Source organism: Oncorhynchus nerka, linkage group LG11 (assembly GCF_034236695.1).
Source record: "Oncorhynchus nerka isolate Pitt River linkage group LG11, Oner_Uvic_2.0, whole genome shotgun sequence".
Lineage (NCBI taxonomy): Eukaryota > Metazoa > Chordata > Actinopteri > Salmoniformes > Salmonidae > Oncorhynchus > Oncorhynchus nerka.
The window spans coordinates 39,944,097-39,966,975 of NC_088406.1; the positions used below are offsets into that span (position 1 = coordinate 39,944,097).

Below are 22,879 nucleotides of genomic sequence, written 5' to 3' on the forward strand. Positions count from 1 at the left end.
GAGATGTTTGATATGGGTCTGGAAGGAGAGTTTACAGTCTAACCAGACACCTAAGTATTTGTAGTTGTCCACGTATTCTAAGTCAGAGCCGTCCAGAGTAGTGATGTTGGACAGGCGGGTAGGTGCAGGTAGCGATCGGTTGAAGAGCATGCATTTAGTTTTACTTGTATTTAAGAGCAATTGGAGGCCACAGAAGGAGAGTTGTATGGCATTGAAGCTTGCCTGGAGGGTTGTTAACACAGTGTCCAAAGAAGGGCCAGAAGTATACAGAATGGTGTCGTCTGCGTAGAGGTGGATCAGAGACTCACCAGCAGCAAGAGCGACCTCATTGATGTATACAGAGATGAGAGTCGGTCCAAGAATTGAACCCTGTGGCACCCCCATAGAGACTGCCAGAGGTCCGGACAGCAGACCCTCCGATTTGACACACTGAACTCTATCAGAGAAGTAGTTGGTGAACCAGGCGAGGCAATCATTTGAGAAACCAAGGCTGTCGAGTCTGCCGATGAGGATGTGGTGATTGACAGAGTCGAAAGCCTTGGCCAGATCAATGAATACGGCTGCACAGTAATGTTTCTTATCGATGGTGGTTAAGATATCGTTTAGGACCTTGAGCGTGGCTGAGGTGCACCCATGACCAGCTTTGAAACGAGATTGCATAGCAGAGAAGGTATGGTGAGATTCGAAATGGTCGGTAATCTGTTTGTTGACTTGGCTTTCGAAGACCTTAGAAAGGCATGGTAGGATAGATATAGGTCTGTAGCAGTTTGGGTCAAGAGTGTCCCCCCCTTTGAAGAGGGGGATGACCGCAGCTGCTTTCCAATCTTTGGGAATCTCAGACGACACGAAAGTGAGGTTGAACAGGCTAGTAATAGGGGTGGCAACAATTTCGGCAGATAATTTTTGAAAGAAAGGGTCCAGATTGTCTAGCCCGGCTGATTTGTAGGGGTCCAGATTTTGCAGCTCTTTCAGAACATCAGCTGAACGGATTTGGGAGAAGGAGAAATGGGGAAGGCTTGGGCGAGTTGCTGTGGGGTGTGCAGTGCTGTTGACCGGGGTAGGAGTAGCCAGGTGGAAAGCATGGCCAGCCGTAGAAAAATGCTTATTGAAATTCTCAATTATGGTGGATTTATCAGTGGTGACAGTGTTTCCTATCTTCAGTGCAGTGGGCAGCTGGGAGGAGGTGCTCTTATTCTCCATGGACTTTACAGTGTCCCAGAACTTTTTTGAGATAGTGTTGCAGGAAGCAAATTTCTGCTTGAAAAAGCTAGCCTTGGCTTTTCTAACTGCCTGGTATAATGGTTTCTAGCTTCCCTGAACAGCTGCATATCACGGGGGCTGTTCGATGCTAATGCAGAACACCATAGGATGTTTTTGTGTTGGTTAAGGGCAGTCAGGTCTGGGGAGAAGCAAGGGCTATATCTGTTCCTGGTTCTACATTTCTTGAATGGGGCATGTTTATTTAAGATGGTTAGGAAGGCATTTAAAAAAAATATCCAGGCATCCTCTACTGATGGGATGAGATCAATATCCTTCCAGGATACCCCGGCCAGGTCGATTAGAAAGGCTTGCTCGCTGAAGTGTTTCAGGGAGCGTTTGACAGTGATGAGTGGAGGTCGTTTGACCGCTGACCCATTACGGATGCAGGCAATGAGGCAGTGATCGCTGAGATCTTGGTTGAAGACAGCAGAGGTGTATTTAGAGGGCAAGTTGGTTAGGATGATATCTATGAGGGTGCCCGTGTTTAAGGCTTTGGGGAGGTACCTGGTAGCTTCATTGATCATTTGTGTGAGATTGAGGGCATCAAGCTTAGATTGTAGGATGGCTGGAGTGTTAAGCATGTTCCAGTTTAGGTCGCCTAGCAGCACGAGCTCTGAAGATAGATGGGGGGCAATCAGTTCACATATGGTGTCCAGAGCACAGCTGGGGGCAGAGGGTGGTCTATAGCAGGCGGCAACCGTGAGAGACTTGTTTTTAGAGAGGTGGATTTTTAAAAGTAGAAGTTCAAATTGTTTGGGTACAGACCTGGATAGTAGGACAGAACTCTGCAGGCTATCTTTGCAGTAGATTGCAACACCGCCCCCTTTGGCAGTTCTATCTTATCTGAAAATGTTGTAGTTTGGGATTAAAATTTCAGAATTTTTGGTGGTCTTCCTAAGCCAGGATTCAGACACAGCTAGAACAACCGGGTTGGCAGAGTGTGCTAAAGCAGTGAATAGAACAAACTTAGGGAGGAGGCTTCTAATGTTAACATGCATGAAACCAAGGCTATTACGGTTACAGAAGTCATCAAAAGAGAGCGCCTGGGGAATAGGAGTGGAGCTAGGCACTGCAGGGCCTGGATTCACCTCTACATCGCCAGAGGAACAGAGGAGGAGTAGGATAAGGGTACGGCTAAAAGCAATAAGAATTGGTCGTCTAGAACGTCTGGAACAGAGAGTAAAAGGAGGTTTCTGGGGGCGATAAAATAGCGTCAAGGTATAATGTACAGACAAAGGTATGGTAGGATGTGAATACAGTGGAGGTAAACTTAGGTATTGAGTGATGAAGAGAGAGATATTGTGTCTAGAAACATCATTGAAACCAGGAGATGTCATCGCATGTGTTGGAACTAATAGGTTGGATAAGGTATAGTGAGCAGGACTAGAGACTCTACAGTGAAATAAGCCAATAAACACTAACCAGAACAGCAATGGACAAGGCATTTTGACATTAAGGAGAGGCATGCTTAGTCGAGAGAGGAGAGGTTGGTTGGGGGTCACGGCGATTTAGACAGCTAGCCAGGCCATCGGTAGCAAGCTAGCATAGGATGGAGGTCTGTTATTAGCCACCTCGTGCGTTCCGTCGGTAGATTAGTGGGGTTCCGTGTGGTAGAGGGGATTAATCCAAATCACACAACAACAAAAAAACAATAGATATAGTTATAGAGGCCCAAGAAAAAAAATAGAATAATAATAATAAAAATAAATAAATAAATAAATTGGTAAACAGGTAATGGAGTCGCCAATGACTAGAGTTTTCAATTTGCGGGGCTAATGGTGGGAAGCTTCGGCGTCTCAGACCCCGTAACGGGAGAAGTAGAGACCAGATAACAAGTGTTAATCATTTGACATACTGCCTGAAGCTATACATTTCTAAAACAATCATACCACCATAAGACTGTAAAAATACATGATTTCGAATTGCCAGAATATGAATATATAATATACATTAAACTTGGATTTCTAAAAACGTTGTGATTAAATAAATAAAAAATCAGAATGTGATATTTCTGTTTGGCATTTCTTGTATCTTGTTTATGCACACTATATCACTCTAAATGTGTAGCCTACATTCAACCACACTTTCTAGTTACATGAATATTATTCTTATTGCATCAATGGAATAATGAATTTTATTCAAAGTGGTCGTGATTATCCACTTATTTTGAGAGATACACTGAGGAGGCCTGGTTATAAAGACATAGATGCGTTATCACAACTTAATAGCCTAAAAAAAACTTTACTTTTGGATTTGTGTATGAAATGGAACCAGCGGCCAAAGGTTTGAACACTGATATTCTAATGTTTTTTGACAGCGCAATGTGAGTTTTTATTAGAGTCATTATAGCAATGTAACGTTATTGATCTGTCAGTTTTCCTATATAATTCCCTACTTTTCACACTGACATGGTATAAACAGCTCTACAGGCTTCACTGTTATAGTGCACAGTCAGTACACAACACTATGCTCATCATAATGTTGTCATAAACATTATGCTCGTCTTAGCAGGATCAGATGGTGACCGGTGTCCCAGCAGGGTCAGACAGCGAGGGAAGGCCAGTCTAAAGAGCTCAGGTGAATTTTGCAGTATATTATAACAATCAGTGAATAGATACAAAGATCCATCTTGAGTTGATGGGTAGACTACAGTCTGAGATCTGGGAATAATGGTCATTTCAATTATTGAACAATATAATGTATAAATGTACACCAAGGCAATTCTTTGTCATGCCTCATCTGAGCTGGCTACATTCTGGCAAAGACTATGTTCTTTTGTCTCACTTTCTCTGTTTTTGTTTGCTTGGAAATGTTGACACTGGAGGCTGGAATAATAAGAAACGGTGTAACCATAGCATGTATAGCAGCTAAGAAATGCATTGCCAATAAGGTCATCCTCCCACAATGTCACAATGGATGGCAGAAATGTCAAATAATGTATCACTAGATTTGATTTACTACTAGATTAAGGGTATACTGTACAACTCTGGGTGCCTTATGGAATACTGTATGACAAACGGGGTCTGTAATGAAAACATTTGTATTTTTTGTCAAGCAGTCACAAATATATATATCAATTCCCCATTAGAAATATCACCAGTAGCTGCCTACATCTACCATTAATTAATTTCCCATCGGCAATGTTTATTTGGTTAGGGTAATTTACTGTTCTCAATGTCAGAGTGGATATGTGTTTTGCAGAACTCACAACCTATTCTATACTTGTGAGAAACAAGTTTGTCTGATATGTCTGATAGTATTTCTGATTGTCTTAACTCACCACCACTAATGAACTGTGGAGCTTCTCAAAGTAATTTTTCTACACCTCAAACAGCAAGTAAACAGTCTGTTTTTAGAATCCGTTAAGAATGACAATAGTATTTGAACAATATTTCCAGCTCTCTCCCTTTTGATAACCACTCGGCATGAGAGGTAAAAATGTAATGCTCTGATCCAGTGGAAACATCATAAAATAACTGACCCAGTTGATAGTTGATACAGTGTTTCAAGTTTGTTGCAGACAGGCCATGGATAGCCAATGTGATTTATAGGATATTTAATTGTATCAGTATATTTTCTGCATGCAGGATGCATTGTTTTTATGTGTTGGCTTTATGTCGGCTATTTACATAGTTGACAGTGGCAATAAAAGTTACTTTTAGATGTGTATAATTTTAATTTAGATTACTATTGTAGAATGTAGATTAACCACAGACAATGTTTTTGAGATAGAAAGACTATTATAAATTAAATGAAACTGTTCCACGAATATGTGCCTATGAAAATCCAAACTGTCTCGCAGGTTGGTAGAAATGGTAAGATAAATAGGCACATTGGATGTGTCTATATATGAAAAATCTGTTTTAAAATGTATACAAATCGATTGGTTGAAAAAAAAGACTACTTCTTGGTTGACCAAGGTGCATTTTATCCTTGCTTCTGATATAAAGCAGTTTCCCTGGTGTGTATGATCATGTAACTAACATCTCATATCAATGATTTTATGTGCATTACACTTTCTAAAAACTGCACTTCGAATCTGCTGGAGGTTAAGTCCATATATGACAGGGTTAAAGACAGGTGGTACAACAAGGAATTGTACAGCCATTGCATTACGCATATTTAGTGTACTATTTACATTATTCCACCCTTGCAAATTGTCAAACAGGGTCACTGTGATGAAAATAAATATTGTTATTAAATGTGGCACACATGTCTGTGTGAACTTAATCCTTCCCTTTGACGACTTTACACAAGTCCTTACAATCTGACAGTACGAAAATACAATGAAAAGTATCTGTAGAACATGTACCACTATTACAAATTTGTTCAAATTCTGATTGATGGTAATGGGTAAACATGCATGTTTCAGTATAGACGGAATGTCACAGAATATCTTATCAATGCGAGATCCACACAAAGGAAGTCTGACGGCTAAACTAACTGCTATGAGTGCTATAAATAAAGGATAACACCAAGACAATAAGAGTAACTTTCTAACAGTTAAAGATGTCACAATGGTATGATATAGTAGTGGTCTGCATATTGCCACATACCTGTCATAAGACATCACCGTTAGAGTAGAAAGTTCACACATGACAGATGTGTATATTATATAGGCTTGAGTGAAACATCCACCATAAGATATCACCTGAACATCTGACTGAAGGTCCAGTAAGAACTTGGGGTAGAAACCAGCAGTTCCATACAATCCATTGACACACAAACTACACAGAAAGATATACATGGGCTCATGGAGACCTTTCTCCTGAATGATTGTTATGATCAGAGGCAGATTCACAGTGATGATGAGAAGGTATGTGATAAGAGGCAATATAAAATAAACCGATTTGTTGTTAAATGTCTCTTGTAAGCCAAAGAGATAAAATAACTTGACTTGGGTTGAGTTCTCCATAGCTTTTGCTAATTTTCTTCCTCTGGTCAATGCAAAAAATTCGTAGTCCTTACAACGATTGAGTGTGTATGGATGTGAATGAATTCAAGTGTGAATCATTTGATTATGTGTAGGCTCAGAAAGTTGTGTCCATGAAATGTCTTCTTGCTTGAGAGAGGGATACTGCTTCAATAACTTGTCCTGGTAGCCTCTAAATATATTGTAGTGTATGATCACATGGGATTGTAGTTTCAGTGTCAACATGTAACCACTCCATAGAGATGGATCTATATTGAGTTTATGACAAGCAACTAATTGGATTATATTTACTCTATTTATGCATTAACCCAGCAAACAGGGGATGTCCTAGGGACACAATCGGCAGTGTATCAAATACTTGTTCTCCCCACTGTATATATATTTTTTCATGGTACATGAGACACTGATTCGCGCCTGTCTCAATGAGGAGGCCGCAGGGATGCCACGGTCCAAGAATATGGGGATTGTGGCTCAGACGCACAAGGCAGGTCTCTCTCCAGAATATGTGCATTGTTTGCTATGTCTATCATATCCCCATTACAAATATCACCAATAGTTGCCTACATTTACTGTTAATTATCGTAATTACTAATCCGCAATGTTTATATGGTTACGGTAATTTCTGTTAATGCTTTGAATATATTATTATTGCAATCATTTACCGTTCTCAATGTCAGAGTGTGTTTTGGCAGAACTCACAACCTACGATAAACTTGTGAGAACCAAGTTTTGGTTTATTTCATTCCATTGACGAATTTTGTCAATTAATTTTTGTTTTTCGTTTGAAACTCTCCTGTCAATGTTGAGTAAGGATGTGCACCTGTTGTCTTTCCTGTCATTGGGTTTGACTGTTATTATATAAAATCAATTAATTACCGTAAATTATTACGCTATTAAATTAACCATATAACAATTAAGTAGTAATCTGGGGCACCACGGAAAAAGTTTATTTAATGAGTTACCGTTTTCTGAATGAACTCTCAAAGATATAAAGATCTCTTACATCAGTTACAGTCAATTCATTCTTATTTACCTTCAGTCTCATTCCGAACGTCGTTGACTTCAAATCTGCATGAACACTAGCATCTGCACGAACCCTTGCATGGAGCCTAGTGGTTAGAGCGTTGGGCCAGTAACCGAACGGTTGCTAGATCAAATTCTTGAGCCGACAAGCTAAACATCTGTCGTTCTGCCCCTGAACAAGGCAGTTAACCCACTGTTCCTAGGCTGTCATTATAAATTAGAATTTGGTCATAACCGACTTGCCTAGTTAAATCAAGAAAAAATTATAAGAAATGATGAATCAGCGACATACAAATTGGTTTGATTATTTATTAGCTAAACGGAATTATATATATTCACAAACAGGATAGCTTACACATTGATTAATACACAAGGAAATGAAAAGTCCCTAGTGGACTATTCCGATATGATGGCTTGTTACAAAAATAAAAATGTGAAAAGGACTTCACTATCGTACATACAACTGATAACTATGCTCATGGAAATGCAAATACTTTGAACATGGGGATTGTGGCTCAGACGCACAAGGCATATCTCTCTCCAGAATGCGCTCTCTCCCACCATCCAGTGCACCTCCCCAGTCCGGCTACGGTCTCCAGTCCAGAGCCTCCGGTGACGGTCCCCAGTCCGGAACCTCCGGCGACGGTCCACAGTCTGGAACCTCCTGCGACGGTCCACAGGCTGGAGCCCTCCTCTGCGCAGATGCCAAGTCCAGGCACAGTGTCCAGTCTCACTCCAGGGCAAGAGCCTCCCTCTGCGCAGGTGCCAAGTCCAGGCACAGTGTCCAGTCTCACTCCAGGGCAAGAGCCTCCCTCTGCGCCGGTGCCCAGTCCAGGCACAGTGTCCAGTCCAGCTCCATGGCCGGAGCCTTCCTCTGCGCCAGTGCTTAGGCACGGCGTCCAGCTCCAAGGCCAGAGCTTTCCTCTGCGCCCATGCCCAGTCCAGGCATGGTGTCCAGTCTCACTCCAGGGCAAGAGCCTCCCTCTGCGCCGGTGCCCAGTCCAGGCACAGTGTCCAGTCCAGCTCCATGGCCGGAGCCTTCCTCTGCGCCAGTGCTTAGGCACGGCGTCCAGCTCCAAGGCCAGAGCCTTCCTCTGCGCCGATGCCCAGTCCAGGCATGGTGTCCAGTCCCGCTCCAAGACCGGAGCCTTCCTCTGTGCCGATGCCCAATCCAGGCACGGCGTCAAATCCCGCTCCAAGGCCGGAGCCTTCCTCTCTGCCGGTGCCCAGTCCAAGCACGGCGTCAAGTCCCGCTCCAAGGCCGGTACCTTCCTCTGCGCCGGTGCCCAGTCCAGGCATGGCGGCCAACTCAGCAGGAGCCATGAAGCTGAAGTTGAATTAAGATTTGTGAAGATTAAAAAATATCTACAGTACCAGTCAAAAGTTTGGACACCTACTCATTCAAGGGTTTTTCTTTATTCTTACTATTTTTACATTGAAGAATAATAGTGAAGACATCAAAACTATGAAATAACAACTGTGGAATCATGTAGTAACCAAAAAAGTGTTGAACAAATCAAAATATATTTAAGATTCTTCAAAGTTGCCACCCTTTGCCTTGATGACAGTTTTACACACGTTTGCCATCCTCTCAACCAGCTACCCCTGGAATGCTTTTCCAACAGTCTTAAAGGAGTTCCCATATACTGAGCACATGTTGGCTGCTTTTCCTTCAATCTGCGGTCCAACTCATCCCAAACCATCTCAATTGGGTTGAGTTCGGGTGATTGTGGAGGCCAGGTCATCTGATGCAGTACTCATCACCCTCCTTCTTCGTCAAATAGCCCTTACTCAGCCTGGAGGTGTGTTGGGTCATTCTCCTGTAGAAAAACAAATGATAGGAAAAGGGGGATACCTAGTCAGTTGTCCAACTGAATGTATTCAACTGAAATGTGTTTTTAACCCAACACCTCTGAATCAAAGAGGTGCGGGGGGCTGTCTTTATCGACATACACATCTTCGGCGCCCAGGCTACAGAGAGTTAACTGCCTTGCTCAGGGGAAGAATGACAGATATTTACCTTGTCAGCTCAGGGATTCCACACTCTAACCACTAGGCTACCTGCCGCCCCACTAAGCGCAAACCAGATGGGATGGCGTAACGCTGCAGAATGCTGTGATAGCCATGCTGGTTAAGTGTGCCTTGAATTCTAAATAAATCACAACACCCCCGCACCCCCGCACCCTCACACCTCCTCCATGATTTATGATGGGAACCACACATGCGGAGATCATCTGTTCACCAATTCTGCATCTCACAAAAAGACGTCGGTTGGAACCAAAAATGTAAAATTTGGACTCATCAGACCAAAGGACATATTTCCACCAGTCTAATGTCCATTGTTCGTGTTTCTTTGCCCAAGCAAGTCTATTTATTATTGGTGTCCTTTAGTAATGGTTTCTTTGCAGCAATTTGACCATGACGGCCTGATTCATGCCGTCTCCTCTGAACAGTTGATGTTGAGATGTGTCTGTTAAAAGTTGTAATGTTGCCTTTACATTTGATCATTTTCATTTATATTAAGATTGTAGAATGTAGATCAACCACCAACAATGATTTTGAGATTCAATGACTATTATAAATTTAATAAAACTCTGACCACAAAAATGTGCATATGAATATCATAACTGACGCGCAAATTGGTAGAAATGGTATATAAATTGGTACACAGGGTGTGTCTATATATGGAAATATACATGTTTAAAAATTTACAAATCGATTGGTCGAAAGAAAAGACTATGTTTGATCGACCAATAGAAATGCAGGAAAGTAGCAATAGACCCCCAGAAAACCCTGCCAGATTATGTCACCACACTTCTAAAACCAAAGTTGTGCCCCTTGATATAGGTATCTAGAAATGAAGCACCATTTAACCATGCAACAGTTTTGGCAGATTTGACCTTTATTTTTGTTGACTCCGTTGTTTAAGATCATGTAACTAACATCTCATATCAATGATTTTATGTGCATTACACTTTCTAAAAATGGCCCTTCGAATCTGCTGGAGGTTAAGTCCATATATGAGAGGGTTAAAGACAGGTGGTATAACAAGGAATTGTACGGCCATTGCATTACGCATATTTAGTGTAATATTTACATTATTCCACCCTTGCAAATTGTCAAACAGGGTCACTGTGATGAAAATAAATATTGTTAATAAATGTGGCACACATGTCTGTGTGAACTTAATCCTTCCCTTAGCTGACTTTACACAAGTACTTACAATCTGACAGTAAGAAAATACAATGAATAGTATCTGTAAAACATGAACCACTATTACAAATTTGTTCAAATTCTGATTGATGGGAATAGGTAAACATGCATGTTTCAGTATAGACGGAATGTCACAGAAGAGTTTATCAATGCGAGATCCACACAAAGGAAGTCTGACGGCTAAACTAAGTGCTATGAGTCCTATAAATAAAGGATAACACCAAGACAATAAGAGTAACTTTCTAATAGTTAAAGATGTCACAATGTTATGGTATAGTAGTGGTCTACATATTGCCACATACCTGTCGTAAGACATCACTGTTAGAGTAGAAAGTTCACACATGACAGATGTGTATATTACAAAGGTTTGAGTGAAACATCCACCATAAGATATCACCTGAACATCTGACTGAAGGTCCAGTAAGAACTTGGGGTAGAAACCAGCAGTTCCATACAATCCATTGACACACAAACTACACAGAAAGATATACATGGGCTCATGGAGACCTTTCACCTGAATGATTGTTATGATCAGAGTCAGATTCACAGTGATGATGAGAAGGTATGTGATAAGAGACAAGGTAAAATAGACCGATTTGTTGTTAAATGTCTCTTGTAAGCCAAAGAGATAAAATAACTTGACCTGGGTTGAGTTCTCCATAGCTTTTGTTAATTTTCTTCCTCTGGTCAATGCAGCAATTCTTAGTCCTTACAAGGCTTCAGCATGTATGGAGGTGAATGAATTCAAGTGTGAATCATTTTATTCTGTTTAGGCTCAGAAACTCCATGAAATGTCTTCTTGCTTGAGAGAGTGATACTGCTTCAATAACTGGTCCTGGTAGCCTCTAAATATATCATAGTGTATGATCACATGGGATTGTAGTTTCAGTGTCAACATGTAACCACTCCATAGAGATGGATCTATATTGAGTTTATGACAAGCAACTAATTGGATTATATTTACTCTATTTATGTATTAACCCAGCAAACCGGTGGATGTCCAAAGACATTAGGCAATGTCCCCATTAGGTCCATTTCAGGCAGCGTTGACCAAACTCTGTCCTGCACAAGCATTTTTTTGCCCAAGCACTACATAGCTGATTCAAATAATCAAAGTTTGATGATTATTTGATGATTTGAATCAGCTGTGTAGTGCTAGGGCAAAGAACAAAACATGCACCCCTTGGGGTCACCAGGTCAACGTTTGGGAAATGCTGTTTAAGGGTTTCAGCGAGACGTTATCCCACTGATGTTCTGAGAACATTAAATGAACATTAAAACATGACATTAACTACGGGACCATAAGAGGGCGTTCAGTACATATACCGGTTTGGTCGCAGTATAACGTTATGATAAGGTATACTGAACAAAAATGTAAATGTAACATGCATTTTTAAAATACTTTACCGAGTTACAGTTCATATAAGGAAATCAGTCAATTGAAATAAATGAATTAGGCCCTAATCTATGGATTTCACATGACTGGGAATACAGATATGCATCTTTTGGTCACATATACAGTACCTTTAAAAAGGTAGGGGTGTTGATCAGAAAACCAGTCAGTATCTGGTGTGACTTCTATTTGCCTCATACAGCGCGACACTTCTCCTTCGCATAGAGTTGACCAGGCTGTTGATTGTGGAATGTGGATTATTTCCCCACTCTTCTTCAATGACTGTGCAAAATTGCAGGATTTTGGCGCGAAGTGGAACACACTGTCGTACCCGTCGTTCCAGATTATCCCAAACTTGCCTGGTGAGTATACAGACCATGGGAGAATTTGGACATTTTCAGCTTCCAGAAACGGTGTCCAGATCATGCAAGATGGGGCTGTGCATTATTATGCTCAAACATGAGGTGATGAATGGCTTGACAATGGACCTCAGGATCTCGTTACAGCATCTCTGTGCATTCAAATTGCCCTCAATAAAATGCAATTGTGTTCATTGTCCATAGCTTATGACTGCCCATACCATAACCCCACCACCACCATGTTCACAACGTTGACATCAGCAAACCACTCTTCCACACGATGCCATACACGTGGTCTGCAGATGTGAGGTCGGTTGGACCTACGTTACCGTTCAAAAGTTTGGGGTCACTTAGAAATGTCCTTGTTTTTGAAAGAAAAGCACACTCTGGGATGCTGGCCTTCAAGGCAGAGTTGCAAAGAGAAGCCATATCTCAGATTGGCCAATAAAAAGAAAAGATTAAGATGGGAAAAAGAACACAGACACTGGACAGAGGAACCCTGCCAAGAAGGCCAGCATCCCGGAGTCGCCTCTTCACTGTTGACGTTGAGACTGGTGTTTGGTGGGTACTATTTAATGAAGCTGCCAGTTGTGAGGCGTCTGTTTCTCAAACTAGACACTCTAATGTACTTGTCCTCTTGCTCAGTTGTGCACAGGTGCCTTCCATTCCTCTTTCTATTCTGGTAAGAGCCAGTTTGCACTGTTCTGTAAAGGGAGTAGTACACAGCATTGTACGAGATCTTCAGTTTCTTGGCAATTTATCACACAAATAGCCCTCATTTCTCAGAGCAAAAATAGACTGATGAGTTTCAGAAGAAAGTTATTTGTTTCTGGCCATTTTGAGCCTGTAATCGAACCCACAAATGCTGATGCTCCAGATACTCAACAAGTCTAAAGAAGGCCAGTTTTATTGCTTCTTTAATCAGTACAACAGTTTTCAGCTGTGCTAATATATTTTCAAAAGGGTTTTCTAATGATTAATTAGCCTTTTAAAATGATAAACTTGGATTAGCTAACACAACGTGCCATTGGAACACAGGAGTGATAATGGGCCTCTGTACGGATATGTAGATATTACATTTTAAAAATCAACCGTTTCCAGCTACTATAGTCATTTACAATATTAATAATGTCTACACTGTATTTATGATCAATTTGATGTTATTTTAAAGGATATTTCTAAGTGACCCCAAACTTGTACATAATAGGATTGAAAAGTGGTGGACATTACTAGAAAATAAATTAATAAAAAGTACAGCTGAAGTCGGAAGTTTACATACACCTTAGCCAAATACATTTAAACTCAGTGTTTCACAATTCCTGACATGTAATCCGAGTTAAAATGTCTTATAAAATAACTAATGTCTTAGGTCAGTTAGGATCACCACTTGATTTTAAGAATGTGAAATGTCAGAATAATCATAGAGAGAATGTTTTATTTCAGCTTGTATTTATTTTATCACATTCCCAGTGGGTCAGAAGTTGACATACACTCAATTAGAATTTGGTTGCATTGCAGTTACACCAACTGCGTCAGGTTTGTAGGCCTCCTTGCTCGCACAAGCTTTTTCAGTTCTGCCCACAAATTTTCTATAGGATTGAGGTCAGGGCTTTGTAATGGCCACTCCAATACCTTCTCTTTGTTGTCCTAAAGCCATTTTGCCACAACATTGGAAGTATGCTTGGGGTCATTGTCCATTTGGAAGACTCATTTGCGACCAAGCTTTAACTTCCTGACTGATGTCTTGAGATGTCCAAACATAACGATGGTCATTATGGCCAAACAGTTCTATTTTTGTTTCATATAGCCACTTGCCCTGTTAACTGTAAGAAACCCTACTCTGGTGAGCCAGACTGGGAGTCCCCTAATTTCCATCACCTTCCCACCTTTTTTTTGTGATTCTGCTGTGGGGAGACCAGTCTAAGTCTCTCTGGGTGCTCATTGACTCTGGGGCTGATGAAAGTTTTATGGATGCTTCCATGGTTTCCGAATTAGGCATTCCCTCTCAACTACTCTGTCCCCATGGATGCAAGGGCACTCGACGGCCGCCCTATTGTAAGAGTCACCCATAGCACAGTTCCCCTTCAAATACGGGCATCAGGATACCACAGTGAGACCATACAGTTCCTCCTTATCGATTCCCCCCATGTTCCTGTGGTTTTGGGATTTTCTTGGCTCCAGAACCACAATCCTATTATTGACTGGACCACAAGCTCCATCCTGGGTTGGAGCCCGTTTTGTCATTCTCGTTGCCTTAAAGCGACACAGCCGTCGTTGAGACGTCCCCCTCAGGACGTAAAAAAAGCCTCGGATGTCTCTGTCGTTCCCACTGAGTACCATGACCTCCTGGAGGTCTTCAGTAAGGCATGTGCAACTTCTCTTCTCCTGCACCATCCTTATGATTGTGCCATTGATCTCCTCCCAGGCACCACACCATCTCATGGTCGGCTATATTCTCTATCTGGCCCGGAGACCAAGGCCATGGAGGAGTACATAGAGGAGTCTCTGGCTACTGGAGGCATCCGTCCGTCTGCATCTCCTGTCGCCACAGGGTTTTTCTTTGTTGAGAAGAAGAACAAGACCCTGCGTCCGTGCATTGACTACAGGGATCTGAATGATATTACGATCAAGAACCTCTCCAGTGGGCTACCATCTTTTATAGCTGGACCTTCGCAATGCCTACCGTCTGGTTGGAATACGCGAAGGAGATGAGTGGAAGTGTCACTAACGTCATCTTGGAAATGACCGGACCAAGGTGCAGCGTAGTATGCGTACATTTTTAATTTATTTAGAATGTCGCCAACAAAACAGGCTATACAGGCCACTAACAAAGACAAGATCCCACAAACACCAATGGGAAATGGCTACCTAAATATGATCCCCAATCAGAGACAACAATAAACAGCTGCCTCTGATTGGGAACCATATCAGACCACCATAGACATACAAATCACCTAGACCTACAAAAACCATAGACAAACAAAAAACCAGAGACAATACAAAAACTAGTGTACCCACCCTAGTCACGCCCTGACCTAACCCAAATATAAAGAAAACAGAGATATCTAAGGTCAGGGCGTGACAGACCCCAGACTGGGGACCGTCGCCGGAGACCCCGGACTGGAGACCGTCGTTGGAGGTTCCGGACTGTTGGAGTTTCCGGACTGTGGACTGTGGCCCACCGTTGGAGGTTCCGGACTGTGAAATGTCGCCGGAAGCTCTGGACTGGGAATTGTTGCCGGAAGCTCTGGACTGTGGAGGCGCACTGGAAACCTGATGCGTGGTGACGGCACTGGTGGTACCGGGCTGATGACACACATCTCAGGGCCAGTGCGGAGAGGAGGCACAGGACTTACTGGACTATGGAGACGCACTGGAGGTCTGATGCGTGTTGCCGGCACTGGTGGTACCGGGCTGGTGACACGCACCTCAGGGCAGGTGCGGGAAGCAGGCACAGGACGTACTGGACTGTGGAGGCGCACTGGAGACACAGTACGCAGAGCCGGCGCAGGATATCCTGGTCCACGGAGGTGTACTGGAGACCAGGAGCGCTGAGCCGGCACCATCTGTCCTGGCTGGATGCCCATTCTAGCCCGGCAAATGCGAGGAGCTGGAATAGAGCGCACCGGGCTATGAATGCGAACTGGAGACACCGAGCGCATCACTGCGTAACACAGTGTGTGACCAGTCACACAGTAAGCACGGGGAGTTGGCTCATGTCTAACCCCTGACTCCCCCCTCTAACCCCTGACTCCCCCCCTGTGCTCCCCCCCAATTTGTTTTGACGCTGCCTCTCGGGATTCCGTGCTAGCCGTGTCCCCTCGCATTGTCACCACCTGCTTCCATGGCAGGGTCTTGTCCCCTGCCATTACCTCCTCCCAGGTCCAGGATGTCCTCCACTCAACTTTCTCCTGGGCCCAGGATGTCCGCTCCTCTTGAACACGCTGCTTGTTCTTTTTGTGGTGGGATCTTCTGTCACGTTCGTTGTATGAAGGAGACCAAGGCGCAGCGTTGTATGTGTACATTCTTATTTATTTAAAGAATGAACACTGAACAAACTAACAAAATAACAAAATAACAAAACAAAACCTGAAGCTATATAAACGCTTGCTGACAGGCAACTACACATAGACAAGACCCCACAAACACCAAAGGGAAATGGCTACCTAAATATGATCCCTAATCAGAGACAACGATAAACAGCTACCACTGATTGGGAACCATATCAGGCCACCATAGACATACAAATCCCCTAGACCTATAAAAACCCTAGACATACAAAAAACCCTAGACAATACAAAAACTAGCGTACCCACCCTAGTCATGCCCTGACCTAACCAAAATATAAAGAAAACAGAGATATCTAAGGTCAGGGCGTGACATGAAGACATCATTCAACACAGCCAGTTGACATTATGAGTACCAGGTCATACCATTTGGACTCGCCAACTGTCTTCCAGGCTCTGGTAAACGATGTGCTCCGGGACATGCTATACTGTGGTAGGCCTGATCACCGACAACTACAAGACAGGCTATAGGGAGCAGGTCAGAGAGCTGGCCTTATGGGGCCAGGACAACAACCTCTCCCTCAACGTGGTCAAGACAAAGGAGATGACAGTGAGCTACAGGAAAAGGAGGACCGAGCACACCCCCATTCTCATTGACAGGGCTGTAGCTACCAAGACTATTTGCATTGCCCCCCCCCCCTCTTGCACGTTGCTGCTACTCTCTGTTAATATCTATGCGTAGTCACTTTTATAACTCCACCTACATGTACATATTACCTCAACTACCTCGACTAACCGGTGCCCCCTTGACATTGGCTCTGTAACGGTATCCACTGTATATAGCATCGCTATTGTTATTTTACTGCTGCTCTTTAAATATTTGTTAGATTTATTTTTTAAAGGTATTTTTCTGAACAGCATTGTTGGTTAAGGGCATGTAGGTAAGCATTTCACTGTAAGGTCTACAGCTGTTGTATTCAGGCTCATGTGACAAATAACATTTGATTTGATTTTAATGGAATCGTTCTCATATCTCATGTCATAATCTCCCGAGTGACGCAGCGGTCTAAGGCACTGCATCTCAGTGCTAGTGACATCACGACAGACACCCTGGTCTGAATCCAGGATGTATAATAACCGGCTGTGATTGGGAGTCCCATAGTGTGGCGTGGAATTGGCACAGCGTTGTTTGGGTTTGGCCGGTGTAGGCTGTCATTGAAAATAAGAATTTGTTCTTAAGGACAACAACGTCAAGGTATTGGAGTGGACATCACAAAGCCCTGACCTTAATCCTATAGAAAAGTTGTGGGCAGAACTGAAAAAGTGTGTGCGAGCAAGGAGGCCTACAAACCTGACTCAGCTACACCATCTCCGTCAGGAGGAATGGGCCAAAATTCACCCAACTTATTGTGGGAAGCTTGTGGAAGGCTACCCCAAAACGTTTGACCCAAGTTAAACAATTTAAAGGTAATGCTACCAAATACTATTTGATTGGTATGTAAACTTCTGACCTACTTTATTATTCTGACATTTCACATTCTTAAAATCAAGTGGTGATCCTAACTGACCTAAAACAGGGAATTTTAAGTTGGATTAAATGTCAGTAATTGTGAAAAACTGAGTATAAATTTACTTGGCTAAGGTGTATGTAAACTTCCGACTTCAACTGTATGTGTGGGGACCCTCTAGTCTGGTAATTTACACTGTAGAAGAAGTATGTGACATCACCAATGTGCTGGGCTGACAAAGCTATCAGATCTATCATTAACTCTTTAGCAGGAGTTTGTGTGCTATGTATTGTGCACCATGTACAAGAAAGAAATGGTTCGGTGAAACTAATCCAAAGCCTCTGACAAAGGGCAGTTTCCCGGGCCATATAACCTAACCAGGGAAAACAGAGTAACTCTGGACCCTAAGTCATAGCTATACTTTAAAATTTAGGCCCAGAGCTATTCCTGCTGAGGTAAAAGTGAGGACCCTTATTGTCACTCTTGAATATCCTAGGCCTTCAGTACACTTTCAATGACAGAATGTGTGTCACAAATGGCACTCTATTCCCTATATAATGCACCACTTTTGACCAGAGGGCTCTGGCCAACATAGGGAATAGGGTACCATTTGGTATGCAATCAAGACCAGCCGTGCCGCTCCTTCAGCCCCTCAGGTCTCTACAGGTTAATAGCTGCATTAATTGGGTCCCAGGGAAAGAGCTGATTTAGTGGACTAATGACCTGGTACCTACTGACTCAATAAACATGTTTTTTTATGCTCTTGTTATTGGCTTATTTTTTCCACATTGTAAGGTATGCATGGAATAAAAAATATACTGGTGTTTCGCACAATTTTCTTTTGACAGAACTACAAAACTTTTGACAGCTTTTTACAGGATGGATGGAGTACATGACCAATGTGTGTTATACATACAATACATCGTCATTAACCTTACTGTATTATTTTATTTGGAGAGTCAAACATATCTCACAATGACCCTGGAAAAACAAGATTGGTATGTGGTTGTCCCATCTAGCTATTTTAAGATGAATACACTAACTGTCGCTCTGGATACAAGTGTCTGCTAAATGACTAAAATGTCAATGTATATCTGGTCCTCTGATTTCGCAATAAAACTTAATACAGTATATGCACTATATTTGTTATTATCAAGGAATTATCTGGAATTTGTTAGGATATTTGACATTTCCATATTTGACAACAGGTTTCTCATGTGTCCCAGGTAGTTGCCTTTCTGGTATGACTCGACATTTCTGAGGAATACCAAAACTAGTCATCTGTCAGATACCTGGCACACAGATATCATGTTACATACAGTAGATCAACTGGTCCTCAGAACATTTCAGACAGAATATACACTGCTCAAAAAAATAAAGGGAACACTAAAATAACACATCCTAGATCTGAATGAATGAAATATTCTTATTAAATACTTTTTTCTTTACATAGTTGAATGTGCTGACAACAAAACCACACAAAAATTGTCAATGGAAATCAAATTTATCAACCCATGGAGGTCTGGATTTGGAGTCACACTCAAAATTAAAGTGAAAAACCACACTACAGGCTGATCCAACTTTGATGGAGCGAGACATGTCACAGATGTGCTCAATTGGATTCAGGTCTGGGGAACGGGTGGGCCAGTCCAAAGCATCAATGCCTTCCTCTTGCAGGAACTGCTGACACACTCCAGCCACATGAGGTCTAGCATTGTCTTGCATTAGGAGGAACCCAGGGCCAACCGCACCAGCATATGGTCTCACAAGGGTTCTGAGGATCTCATCTCGGTACCTAATGGCAGTCAGGCTACCTCTGGCGAGCACATGGAGAGCTGTGCGGCCCCCCAAAGAAATGCCACCCCACACCATGACTGACCCACCGCCAAACCGGTCATGCTGGAGGATCTTGCAGACAGCCGAACGTTCTCCACGGCATCTCCAGACTCTGTCACGTCTGTCACATGTGCTCAGTGTGAACCTGCTTTCATCTGTGAAGAGCACAGGGCGCCAGTGGCAAATTTGCCAATCTTGGTGTTCTCTGGCAAATGCCAAACGTCCTGCACGGTGTTGGGCTGTAAGCACAACCCCCACCTGTGGACGTCGGGCCCTCATACCACCCTCATGGAGTCTGTTTCTGACCGTTTGAACAGACACATGCACATTTGTGGCCTGCTGGAGGTCACTTTGCAGGGCTCTGGCAGTGCTCCTCCTGCTCCTCCTTGCACAAAAGCGGAGGTAGCGGTCCTGCTGCTGGGTTGTTGCCCTCCTACGGCCTACTCCACGTCTCCTGATGTACTGGCCTGTCTCCTGGTAGCGCCTCCATGCTCTGGACACTACGCTGACAGACACAGCAAACCTTCTTGCCACAGCTCGCATTGATGTGCTATCCTGGATGTGCTGCACTACTTGAGCCACTTGTGTGGGTTGTAGACTCCGTCTCATGCTACCACTAGAGTGAAAGCACCGCCAGCATTCAAAAGTGACCAAAACATCAGCCAGGAAGCATAAGAACTGAGAAGTGGTCTGTGGTCACCACCTGCAGAACCACTCCTTTATTGGGGGTGTCTTGCTAATTGCCTATAATTTCCACCTGTTTTCTATTCCATTTGTATTGTCAATCAGTGTTGCTTCCTAAGTGGACAGTTTGATTTCACAGAAGTGTGATTGACTTGGAGTTACATTGTGTTGTTTAAGTGTTCCCTTTATTTTTTTGAGCAGTGTAGTTTGTTTTCATGCTACATTATTTCCCTAGATGTCTCTCTCAAAATGTGAAACAATCGCCAAGTATGTACTGTATATACCATACAGGGCCTATTTTCCATTAGGGATGGACAGAATGGTGCCAGGTGGGCTATAAGGTGGGCTCTCCTTTTACACATTTACATCCAGTGTATCGATCCAGACAGTTTTGCATTTCTAGATTTGTTACTTACTTAGATTGTAACAACCTGATCTGTTTCACCTATCCTTGTGCTTGTTTCCACCACCATCCAGGTGTTGCTTACTATACCTGGTGTATATATGCCTGTGTTTGCTGTCTCTCTGTGCCAGTTTGTCTTGTGTTGCCAAGTCAACCAGCGTTTTTTCCTTGGTCCTTTTTCCCAGTCTGTTTTTTCCTAGCCCTCCTAGTTTTGACCCTTGCCTGTCCTGACGCCGAACCCGCCTGCCTAACCTCCACCTGCTCTGTCCCCGAGCCTGCCTATCGCCTGGTACGGTTTGGACTCTGACCTGATTACTGAACTCACAACTGTCCCCGACTTGCCTTTTGCCAACTCCTTTTGTTATAATAAATATCGGGGGCTCAACCGTCTGCCTACTGTGTCTGCCCTTAAAGTACAAACTGGCCATGACAGACCCAGCAGACTTGGACCAGCTTGGTCACGTTGTCTCCCTGCAGGGAGCCACCATTGGGAGGCATGAGGAGCAACTTTGGGACCTCTTGGATGGGCTTTGTTCCCTTACGGAACGCCACGACCACGGGTTCAAGGCTATATTGGAGCAAATCTGTGAATTAGCTCATAGGCAGCATGCCACATTTGAGACCTCCCAACCACCCAGTAACCTTTCCAATACTAGTGGATTTGTTCAACCTACCCGGGATCCCCCAAAACCCCACTTATGTATGCGATCCTGGTACCTGCCGGGGATTCCCTTCCCAGAGTTCCGTCATTTTCGAACTCCAGCCCTCTTCGTTCCCGTCGGACCGATCGAAGATAGCGGAGAGCCGAAAACACCCGAGGTTCCCCGGGAATCATCGGCGATGGGTGAGTTGGATACTCCTGAGCCCATGTAACTGGGAAGAGCCAGGTTATCGGTTGGGGAACGCTCACGAAGGCTGAATTCTAACTGTTGTCTGTACTGTGGAGGGGCGGGGCGGGACAATATATAGCCACTTGCACTCTTAAGAAACCCTACTCAGGTGAGCCAAACTGGGAGTCCCCTAATTTCCATCGCCTGCCCACCTTTTTTTGTGATTCTGCTGTGGGGAGACCAGGCTAAGTCTCTCCAGGTTCTCATTGACTCTGGGCCTGATGAAAATGTTTTATGGGCGCTACCATGGTTTCTGAATTATGTATTCCCACTCAACTTCTCTCTGTCCCCATGGATGCAAGGGCACTGGACGGCCACCCTGTTAGAAGAGTCACCCATAGCACAGTGCCCGTTCATATACGGTTATCAGGAAACCACAGTGAGACCATACAGTTCCTCCTCATCAATTTCCCCCTATGTTCCTGTGGTTTTGGGATTTCCTTTGGCCTCAGAAACACAATCCTGTTACTGACTGGACCACAAGCTCCATCCTGGAGACCGTTTTGTCATTCTCATTGCCTTAATTCTTGATGCTCCCATCCCGTTAGCGGGATCATTTTCGTCAACCACCGCTGAATTGCAGAGCGCCAAATTCAAATTAAATTACTAAAAATATATCATTTTCATGAAATCACAAGTGCACTATAGTTAATCTGGCATGTCAGATTTCAATAAAAACTTTCGGCGAAAGCATACCAAGCGTTTATGTAAGGACATCTCCTCAGTAGACAAAATATTACAAACAGCTAGCAGCCAAGTAGATTGGTCACGAAAGTCAGAAAAGCAATAAATTAAATCGCTTACCTTTGATGATCTTCGGATGTTTGCACTCACGAGACTCCCAGTTACACCATAAATGTTCCTTTTGTTCCATAAAGATATTTTTTATATCCAAAATACCTCCATTTGGTTGGCGCGTTATGTTCAGAAATCCACAGGCTTGAGCGGTCACGACATCGCATACGGAAATTCCAAATAGTATCCGTAATGTTCGTAGAAACATTTCAAATGTTTTTTATAATCAAGCCTCGGGTTGTTTTTACAATATATAATCGATAATATCAACCGGTAATGTAGCTTCTTCAATAGGAGAGAGAGATAAAATGGCTGCTCCAAGCTGTTTGGCATACAAAACGCTGCTGGCACCCAGCCATACAATGACGCGATGTGATCTTCCTCGCTCATTTTTCAAAATAAAAGCCTGAAACTATGTCTAAAGACTGTTCACACCATGGGGAAGCCATAGGAAAATGAATCTGGTTGATATCCCTTTAAATGGAGCGAAGGCAGGCTATGGAACATGGAGCTTTCAAAATAGAGGCAACTTCCTGGTTGGATTTTCCTCAGGTTTTCGCCTGCAATATCAGTTA

General features: G+C 43.2%; 2 protein-coding genes across 2 annotated transcripts; both read right to left on the bottom strand.

The window, feature by feature from the left end:
* Positions 1-5,239: 5,239 nt before the first annotated feature.
* LOC115137790 (olfactory receptor 6N1-like) lies at positions 5,240-6,175 on the bottom strand. The gene has a single exon (XM_029674107.2). It carries the CDS (start codon positions 6,173-6,175, stop codon positions 5,240-5,242), a length of 936 nt encoding a protein of 311 aa, XP_029529967.2.
* Positions 6,176-10,154: 3,979 nt separating this feature from the next.
* On the bottom strand, positions 10,155-11,096 carry LOC135573875 (olfactory receptor 1D2-like). Its single transcript, XM_065024069.1, has one exon. The coding sequence runs from the start codon at positions 11,088-11,090 to the stop codon at positions 10,155-10,157; it is 936 nt and encodes a 311-aa protein (XP_064880141.1). The 5' UTR covers positions 11,091-11,096.
* Between the last annotated feature and the right edge of the window lie 11,783 nt (positions 11,097-22,879).